Genomic DNA, 10,586 nt, shown 5'->3' with positions numbered 1-10,586 from the left:
GCTGGGATTACAGGCGTGAGCCACCACGCCCGGCCCTCTCTGTCCTTTCTTTTTGGACCTTTTGTTAATTGCATATTAGAACTCCTGGATTGATTATCTAATTATTTATATTATTTTCCGTTTGCCATTTCTTTATTCTAGATTCACTTTATCTTTTAACACTTCTGTTGAGGTTTAAAATTTTTTCACTATCGTGTATTTAATTTCTGATTTCAGTATTCTTATTCACAGGTAGGGTTTGGTTTTGTTTTGTTTTTAAGGTTTTTTTGTTTTGATCCCTGAATGTATCTTCTTTGATCACTCTGAGAGAATATTATTTATAGTTTTGTCGTATTTGCTTCCTAAATTTTCTGTGTCCTTTTAGTTTCTTTTTTCTGTGCATTTGTGTCTTTTGCCTTTCATGTTAAAATCTTTCCTCAAATATCTGGTGGTCCTTTAGGAGTAAGGACTGAAACACTGGAAATGGAGCTGACTGGGTGATGGACCTCTCAGTTTTTTTATTGAGGAAAAAAAATATTTTATTGAGGAGATACCAAATATCCTTATTAGTAACACTTTTCTCTAGGGAAGCTTGATTTCCCAGAGATGTCTTTTGCAGTCTCCATCTCCTAAGGGTAGAGACCTGGCTGCTGGGATTTGGGGAGCTGCACAGAAAATCAGCCAAAGGGTTCTCAAGTGTGGAATATACACACTTTCCCTCAGTGCTCTTGCTTACAGTTATTTCATCTGCCTGGAATCCCCAGACCCAAAGCCGCTCTGATTCCATTTTGCTGGGAGTAAACTCCCATCTCCTACTGGAGTAAGGGCCTGGAGCCTGTCCTTATACAGACTTTCCACTAGGTTTCCTTGTTGTTTCCAGCACATTCATCATCTCCAGCATTTGCAGAACCTGATGATCTCATTTCTGAGCCTTTCCAGGCCCATGAGTCCTCTCGTCTACAGATACTTTTAGGTCACCCCTTCCTATCCTGCTAAGTCAGAAGCCACTCAGTCACTTTATTTCTACATACAGTATATTGTGGATAGGATCAATGGTGGCACCTAGTTCCATCAAAGGTGGAGAATTCTTTTTTTTTTTTTCCCACACAGGGTCTTGCTCTGTTGCCCATGCTGGTGTGCAGTGATGTGGTTGTGGTTCACTGCAACCTCCACCTCCCGGGCTCAAGCGATTCTCCCACCTCAGCCTCCCGTGCAGCTGGGACCACCGGCATGTGCCACCATACCAGCTGATTTCTTAAGGTTTTTGTAGAGACAAGGCTGATCACAAACATCTGGGCTCAAGCACTCCGCCTGCCTCAGCTGCCTGAGTCACTGCACCCAGCTCTCAGGCCACCCTTTAGTGTTTAATGTCACTCTGCTTTAGATGGTAGTTGGAAACAGTATTGTATTTCCCCACGAGGCTGTAAGGTCTCTGAGAGAACTTCAGTGAGTCTGAGTCATTTTGTGTAACTCCCTAATGACTGAGAGAGAAAGCTATTATTTAGTTGAATTGTGATGAATTCTGTGAAGATACAAACTTTTTTATACTTTAAACTATACATAGGTAGTTGATAGACAGTACAGACTATATCTAGCAGGCATAAACTATATTTAGCAGGTTTGCTGAGTCTCATTTATGGCCCTTTCTTCCTGCTCTGTCTACCAACTCCACAGCTAACCGTGGTTTCTCAATTGGGATCGGTGACGTCACACCTGGCCAAGGACTGCTAAAGGCCAAGTATGAGTTGCTGAATGCTGGCTACAAGAAATGCGATGAGTACATTGAAGCCCTGAACACGGGCAAGCTGCAGCAGCAGCCCGGCTGCACTGCTGAGGAGACCCTGGAGGTGAGCCTGGCCCTTTGGTTCAGAGCCGCCACTCTCCGCACATGGTGGCTGAGATGGTGCCCTCTGGGGTTGTGCTGAGCCACAAAGAGAGGTAGCAAAGGAGTGGGCAAGTCAAGGCAGTGATGTCTGACTTGTCAGGGCCCTGGGCTTGCTGTGTGTGTTCTCATTTGTTTCCTGAGGGTAAGGCCTTTCATCAGACCCTCACGTCCCTCCCAGCTGTCACATTCCAGGTGGTGAAAACGGCCATCTATTCGTTCGGCCACACGGGGCTGCTCTTGTTCCGGTAGCACACTCAGACCGCTTCTGTAACTGGTACTCGAAGGCTCCTGCCGTTTGTTTTCAGCATCCTATAGGTAGAAACTGACACCACAGCTCTTTGGAGTTTGTTGTTGTTGTTGTTTTTGAAACAGAGCTTTGCTCTTGTTGACCAGGCTGGAGTATAATGGTGCAATCTCAGCTCACTGCAACCTCCCCCTCCCGGGTTCAAGCAATTCTCCTGCCTCAGCCTCCCGAGTAGCTGGGATTACAGGCATGTGCCACCATGGCTGACTGATTCTGTATTTTTAGTAGAGACAGGGTTTCTCTATGTTGGTCAGGCTGGTCTTGAACTCCCGACCTTAGGTGATCTGCCTGCCTCAGCCTCCCAAAGTGCTGGGATTGCAGGTGTGAGCCACCATGCCTGGCCTCATTTTTTGTATTTTTAGTAGAGACAGGTTTCACCAATGTTGGCCAGAATGGTCTCCATCTCTTGACCTCATGATCCACCTGTCCTGGCCTCCCAATGTGCTGGGATTACAGGTATGAGCCACTGCACCTAGCTGGGTTTTTGTTTTTTTAAAACTGAGTCTTGCTCTGTCACCTGGCTGGAGCACAGTGGTGCAATCTTGGCTCACTACAACCTCTGATTCCCTGGTTCAAGCGATTTTCCTGCCTCAACCTCCAAAGTAGCTGGGATTACAGGCACACACCACCACACCCAGCTAATTTTTGTATTTTTAGTAGAGAACGAGGTTTCACTATGTTGGCCAGGATGGTCTCGATCTCCTGACCTCGTGATCCACCTGTCTCCACCTCCTAAAGTGCTCGGATTACAGGAGTGAGCCACCGCACCCAGCAGGTTGTTCATTTGTTTGTTTGTTTTAAGCCAGAGTCTTGCTCTGTTGCCCAGGTAGGAGTGCAGTGGCGCAATCTCGGCTCACTGCAACCTCTGCCTCCTGGGTTTAAGCAATTATCCCTGCCTCAGCATCCTGAGTAGCTGGGATTACAGGTACCCACCACCATGCCCAGCTAATTTTTTTTGTATTTTTAGTAGATACGGGGCTTTGCCATGTTGGCCAGGCTGGTCTCGAACTCCTGACCTCAGGTGAACCACCCACCTCAGCCTCCCAAAGTGCTGGAATTATAGGTGTGAGCCACTGCACCTGGCCTTACCACGGTTCTTTGAATATATGATCTTTGAAAGAGACCTGGATGCAGAAGAAGGAAAATTCATGTCAAATAGTCACATTGTTAGCCTATGCCCCTCATTTGAAAGTAGCTTAGCTGAAATCTCAACCAGCATGGGTCAGAATCAGTATCACTGCCAGCCTGTAAGAACCAGAGACTCCCTCAAGCAGCGAGGTCAGCACTCTGAGTGCACCAGACTTTCACCTGGCCGTCTTCTGCCTCACCAATAACCTGTGGCTCTGAGCTTTGACTCACCTGAGTGTGGAAGAAAGGCCCTTTAAGCAGTGGGAAGTTTTCTGATGAAATACATTTTCTAAAGCAGGGAGAAACCAGAATGGTGTGAAGTATTTACCATTAGCTCATTCTTAATCTTACTCTTACCGAGTCATAAAGAAAGAGAGAGAAAAGGATATTTCTCACTGGTACCTCCTAGAAGATTACTTGAGGCCTCAGCAGCAGCAGTTTTTAATGGAACCAGACTCCTAACTGATTCAGCATCCTAGTTTGTAAGTTGAGGAGTAACTGTGTGGATGAGCTCATGAGCCAGAATATTCTTGTGAAGTCATCTCATCACATGCCTGGCTTGTGGGCATTCAGATGTCTGCTTGGCAAGAATAAGTAGATAGACAAATTTACAAACAGTACAAGCAATTCTCTTTTACATACTACATATTATACATATATATAGGGGTATGTGTGTGTGTCCACACAACTATGTGTATACAATGTTTTGTTGTGTAGGGTAATATACACAAAGCCATACATTCTACCTGATGGGCCATTTAAAGGATTTTTCAAGTTTTTTTTCCTGTCAATTTTAGGCCAGGCTTGGTGGCTTATGCCTATAATCAAGGCAGGAGGATTCCTTGAGGCCAGGAGTTCAAGACCAACCTGGGCAGCATAGCAAGCCCCATCTCTACAAAAAAAATTTTTTTAGTTAGCCAGGCATGATGGGGACATGTACCTGTAGTCCTAGCTCCTCAGGAGGATAGGGCAGGAGAATCGCTTGAGCCCGGGATTTTTGAGGCTGCAGTGAGCTATGATCATGCCACTGGACACCAGCCTCAGCAACAGAGTGAGACCCTGTCTCTAACAAAAATAAAAAAATAAAAACTTTTTGCCTTAGTGATTTTAAAACCTTGTAGAAGATGCACGTGTTTGTATAGCCGAGGCATTTTGCTCCTCTAAGGTTCTGAAACATTTATTGATTGAAAATACTGAGGCAAGGTAATTTTCAGATTTCTTTAAATGTCAGATTGAGCATATGTAATCCACAGAGGCAATGAGGACAACCCACCAAGGATCTCCTTTTCTCCCCCTAGGCACTGATCCTGAAGGAGCTGTCTGTGATCCGAGACCATGCTGGCAGTGCCTGCCTCCGGGAGCTAGACAAGAGCAACAGCCCCCTCACCATGGCTCTGTGCGGCTCCAAAGGTGTGCATAACCCCTCTCTTACCTGATGGCAGTGTGTTCTCTATATAGGCTGGTTTGGTTCCAGAAAACGTAATAGTCACAACTTCAAACAGGCATTTCATTTACTTAAGGGGATCTTTTTAAATCGGAGAGAGACTTAATTATTTGCATTTGGGTAAGTTTAACTGTTTTGGAGGAATTTGTTGGTAATGTGTGGATTCTGAGTTTGAGGGTACTTTGAGCAAATGTCTTTAAAAGAAGAGGCCACCTGCTGTGGCTCATGCCTGTAATCTCAGCCTTTGGGAGGCCAAGGCCGATGGATTGCTTGAGCCCAGGAGTTCGAGATCAGCCTGGGCAATATGCCATAACCCCAACTCTACCAAAAATTAAAAAAAAAAAAATTAGCTGGGCACGGTACCATATGCCTGTTCTCCCAGCTACTCAGTAGGCTGAGGTGGGAGGATCACTTGAGCCCAGCATGCTGAAAAAGAAAGAAAACTAGGAATTTTGTAATGTACTGAATGATGTGGCAGAATTCTTTACTTTTGTAGATACGGGGCCCTCAGAGCATTCGGTTGTGATAATGCATTCAAATTCAAAACCTCCATGCTTCTATTTCTGTACCCCCTTTTTTTTTTTACAGGATAAAGTCCAGCCTCTTTAACTTTGCTGGCTTTTACCCCATTGTCTCCTGCTTCCTGCCCTCAGGACATGCCCCACACTTTCCCATTCCTCTGTCTTTGCTTCCCACTTTCCCACCCACTTTGGAATTCCTCCCCGTCTCCCTTTATGTCCTGATCATAATGTCCTCCAGGAATCCAACCTGGACTTGCTGAGGCCTCCTTGAAGACTTGCCTGTCACTTCCCCAGCCTTTCCTCCGACCCACACATGCTCCTGGCTCCTCTTGCCCTCATTCTGTCTTTCTCGTGTTCCTGATAGTTCTGTGTTGTCTCGATTGTATTTCTGCCTTCTACTGTTCTGGGACCATGACCTTGTTGAGGATAAGGGCCTATGCTCTTCTTATTCCTGTTTTTCCCTTCTGATCTTCTTGAACTTCAATTAGTGTTATTTTTGTAAATGAATGTTACATTTCTGGCCCATGTTCCCAGGTTCCTTCATTAACATATCACAGATGATTGCCTGTGTGGGACAGCAGGCCATCAGTGGCTCTCGAGTGCCAGACGGCTTTGAAAACAGGTCCTTGCCTCACTTTGAAAAACACTCAAAGGTAAGCAGTAGCAGACCAGGTAGAACTGTGAAGGCCACTTCATCTACACTGTCCTCCAAGAAACACAGACCTATCCAGATCAAAGACTGTTGGTCAGTTTCATGTGGAGCTTTACATATGTATTTTTTTGCCATTCTGTTAAGATGTACTTCAGGCCGGGCATAGTGTCTCATGCCTGAAATCCTAGCATTTTGGGAGGCCAAGGCAAGAGGATTGCTTGAGGCCAGGAGTTTGAGACCAGCCTGGCCAACACAGTGAGACCCCATCTCTACAAATAAATAAATTTTACACTTAATCTTAGCCAAAAGGCCAAGAAGCAATAAAACAAACTTCAAATACATGTAAACTTCCTATGTAATTATTACAATAATACTTCATATGTAATTCACCCATGTAAGGCATATAGTTCGGTGACTGTTAATATATTCACAGAGTTGTGCAGCCATCACTACAATCTACTTTTATAGAACACTTTCAGTGCCCAGAATGAAACCCTGTAGACATTAACAGTGTGTGGTTATGTTTTGGAGGCAGGCAGGTCTGGCCCACAGGAAGGATGTCTTGAAGGTGTCATTTCCCGGGGAATGGGCAGGCAGCGGCCATCCACAGGGTGTCCTCTGAGGTCCTTGACTGCTTGCCTGCTTTAAGAAGAGGAGCCGGATCTTAGGATTCCCTCTCCTGGGCCACTTGCCTGCCACTGGCACCAGCACCAGCTCCGGCTGGGGCCTCATTCTCCTTGTTGCTGGTACAGTTGCTTTGTCCAAATTATTTCTCCACATAGATTATTTCAAGGGCATTGAAAGCCTACCATTTCATGAGAATACTGGCCAGGTATTTATAGTCTCAAGGTGGTGTACTGATTTGAGTGGATTTCAGAATCGTGGGCCTTGAACTTTTTTTTTACTTTTCTTTTTTTTTTCTGCCTCTCTTTAGCTCCCAGCTGCCAAAGGCTTTGTGGCTAATAGCTTTTATTCCGGTTTGACACCAACTGAGTTTTTCTTCCACACAATGGCCGGCCGGGAAGGTCTAGTCGACACGGCTGTAAAGACAGCTGAAACGGGATACATGCAGGTAACCTGAAGAAATGTAGGCCATTAGCAACAGAGCAGGACAGGGCTCTGTGGGTTTTGACTGTTGAATGTTTGCACATTTTGCACATGAGCTATAATTTATCTAGTCTTGCGTTAAATTTAAAAGGAAAAAATTAGAAAGGTAGATGCCCTGGAAATGAACAACCAAAAAAATGGAATGTTTTCCAAATCATCCTGTGTCCCTTGAATGATCAAGACCAAGGCAGAGCCAAGCATAGCAAAGCGCTATTAGAGGAGGACATGGCTGGAAGTACGTTGTGGGACATGTCATTCAACTTCACTAAGCCTCGCTTTGCTAGCACGTGACAGCGAGGGTGATAATACATACCTCCTGGTTATTGCGAGGCTTCTGCCTCTCTCTTTGCAGCTATTTATATGTAACTAATTATTAATGTCATTCTAATTAACCCTAAAGACCTATTCCAATGCCTGCGGGAGGGCTTGGATGCTTAGGAGGAAAGCATTTCCCCAGAGAGTATATAGCTCTAAGATGATAGACTCTGGGGCACAGGGCTAAGGGCTTCTCTGTGTTTGTGCTTCTCAAACTTTGCCACAAAAGTACCCCTAATGGCAGAGGAGTGAAAAATACATCTTCCTGTGGTCTTATGGAAGACTAAAAAGATGTCTTTTCAGTCTCTCTACTCTCTACTCACTAATTTAACTGTTTTTGTCTTTTTTTTTTTAAGTAATGTTTTATACTACTTAAAACACCAGATAAAGTCAACATTACAAGTTGCTGGGCCATGACGTGCTATGGCTTTGTGTCTTCTCTCTCCCTACTGTGGGAGCATGGCCCTTTGCAAGCTGGAAAACGAGGGTAGATAAATCAGAGAGAGATGTGAATGCGTGGGCCAGAGCAAACACGGTGATTAGTGTGACAGTGGACACCTATTTCCAAGTCAGTAGATGCCTATTTCCATAATCTCTCCTATACCTTGTGTATCATTGTCATACTTTTAATCATCTTTTTTGTGTGTCATCCATGGAATACAATTAATCATCTTTCGATGGGAAATTGCCCTTCAGTTTTAGAGCATGCTGCCTTTGTCAGAAACCCAGCAGGCTGTGAAATACTTTTACCACTCTTGCCATATTGTGTGTTTTGACTTAACTTTTTTGTCTTTACTTTTTTGAAGTAGAGAGTATGACTTTCCCAGAGCAGTGTGTTAACATAAACCAAATTAGTTCTGGCATAAGGGATTTTTGTTTTGAAGTTGCCTAGAGGAAGATTTCTTTCTCTTTAATTCACTGAGCCACCATAGCACTGCTGGCTGGGGTGTTCAGCTGGTGGACGGTTCTCCCTAAGTAGATTTGAGAAGTAGTTGCTGCCTGCTGGTTCAGACACAATACTGTCCCTGTTCTCTCTTCTTCCCCCTCTGTCCCAGAAGAGGGCCTGCACCTGATCCTCTGTAATTCATATTGAAGTCTGCAGGGGTCCTGGCTTAAGTTCTGTTTAGAAATGCAAAGCTATTGCATTAATTTATACCTTAGGGAGAAAGAGAAGGAAGGTAAAACAGCCTAGGAAAACAGTGTTTGCAGAGTCCTTTGTGGGTGATGGGGTTTAAATTGCATCTGTTCTAAAATACACTAAAGTACAGGAGGTTGGAGCATATTTTAAATCCCACTGCACAAGCTATTAAGGCATTCTTGCTCTTGTTCTTGGGGTGAGAGGACTCTTTTTAAGGGATTTCTAATAAAGTATTTTTATGTGATTAAAGTGCTTGTAACCTTGAGACTCTTGAGTTGCAAATCTTATCCTCTTCACATGTGACTAGTCTTCTCAAAACAACTGAGCTTTTTCCTCTTCCTTTAGCGAAGGCTTGTCAAATCTCTTGAAGATCTTTGCTCCCAGTATGACCTGACAGTCCGAAGCTCTACTGGCGATATTATCCAGTTCATTTATGGAGGAGATGGCTTAGATCCTGCAGCGATGGAGGGAAAAGATGAACCTTTGGAGTTTAAAAGGGTTCTGGACAACATCAAAGTAAGACTTAGCATTATATCTGGGGATAGAGTGTTTTTAAGGATGTTTCTTTAGGATGGAAGTACAGTTTGAACTGTCACTTCCAGTTAATAAATTCTTCAGTTATATCTGCCCAAGCACTGGATTAGTATCTTTTTCATTGTGTCACTCTGTATAATTTTCCAATATTAAAAGGGAAGGGCCATGCACAATGGCTCATGCCTGTAATCCCAGCACTTTGGGAGGCCAAGGCAGGAGGATCACTTGAGGCCAGGAGTTTAAAACCAGTCTGGGCAATAAAGTGAGACCCCATGTCTATTAAAAAAAGAAGAAATATGTGTGTGTATATATATATATATATACACATATTTCTTCTTTTTTTAAATTTCCAATATCAAAAGGAAAAGGTCAGGCACAGTGGCTTACACCTATAATCCTAGTAATTTGGAGGCCAAGGCAGGAGGATCACTTGAGGCCAGAAGTTTGAGATCAGCCTGGGCAACAGAGTAAAATCTCTATCTCTAAAAAATACTTTTTAAAACATTAGCCAAATATAATGATAAGCACCTGAAGTCCCAGCTACTCAAAAGGCTGAGTGAATCCTTAAGCCCAGGAGTTTGAGGTTAGAGTAAGCTGATCTCACTGCTGCATTCCAGCCTGGGTGACAGAGCAAGACCCTGTAAATCATTAACTACAATTTTAAAGTTTTAACTACAAACTTAAAAACTTTAAATGTATTTCCAGAGAATAATGATGAGTAAAAAAAAAAAAAAAAAAAAAGATGAAAAAACAATCGTGTTAGTAGTAATCAAATGCCAGCAGAAGAGGGCTTTGTTTGGTCTCTTTCTGTGTCAAGTGGAGTGTACTAGAGACCAGTTTTGTAAGTCATGGGTGTTGAAAAGCGGGCACACTTCACATACTTTGAGAATATAACTTGGAACAACCTTTTTGGAGAGTAGTTGGACTATATCATTCTGAACTTTAAATATAAGTCCCTTTCGACCCAATAGTTTCCCTTACAGAAATTCCTTTTGCCCTTTAGAAATGGTCTAATTATGCCAAGAAAGTTTTTTCCAGGCTATTTACAGTAGAGGCAAACCATCAGCAGAGGATAGGTCAAATACATAATGGTATGTCTATACAAAGTAATAATAATGTAGCCATTAAAATGTTGAGTCAACTGGACAAAGCAGAGGAGGAGAAAAGAGGAAATCAGCCAGGTGCAGTGGCTCACATCTGTAACCCTAGTTCTTTGGGAGGCCAAGGTGAGCAGATCACTTGAGGTCAGGAGTTTGATACCAGCCTGGCAACATGGTGAAACTCTGTCTCTCCTAAAAATACAAAAAAATTAGTCAGGCATGGTGGCATGTACCTGTAATTCCAGCTACTCTGGAGGCTGAGGCAGGAGAATCACTACTTGAACCTGGGAGGCAGAGGTTGCAGTGAGCCAAGATGGAACCACTGCACTCCAGCCTGGACGACAGAGCAGGACTCCATCTAAAAAAAAAAAATTCGAGCGCAGTGGCTCACGCCTGTAATCCCAACACTTTGGGAGGCCCAGGAGGGGAGATCACGAGATCAAGAGATCGAGACCATCCTGGCCAACATGGTAAAACCC

General features: G+C 43.8%; 1 protein-coding gene across 1 annotated transcript in view; it reads left to right on the top strand.

Annotated features, from left to right (window-relative positions):
- Positions 1-10,586, top strand: part of POLR3A (RNA polymerase III subunit A) — a 55,624-nt gene that overhangs the window by 25,636 nt on the left and 19,402 nt on the right. Inside the window, exons 16-20 of the mRNA XM_017548976.2 lie at positions 1,654-1,826; positions 4,595-4,706; positions 5,796-5,914; positions 6,848-6,985; positions 8,819-9,019. Coding sequence (XP_017404465.1) covers positions 1,654-1,826; positions 4,595-4,706; positions 5,796-5,914; positions 6,848-6,985; positions 8,819-9,019 — 743 coding nt within the window. The remainder of the gene's footprint in view (positions 1-1,653; positions 1,827-4,594; positions 4,707-5,795; positions 5,915-6,847; positions 6,986-8,818; positions 9,020-10,586) is intronic.

Source organism: Cebus imitator, unplaced genomic scaffold, assembly GCF_001604975.1.
Source record: "Cebus imitator isolate Cc_AM_T3 unplaced genomic scaffold, Cebus_imitator-1.0 Scaffold11, whole genome shotgun sequence".
In the NCBI taxonomy this organism is placed as follows: Eukaryota; Metazoa; Chordata; class Mammalia; order Primates; family Cebidae; genus Cebus; species Cebus imitator.
This window is presented reverse-complemented; position numbering and strand designations above follow the sequence as displayed.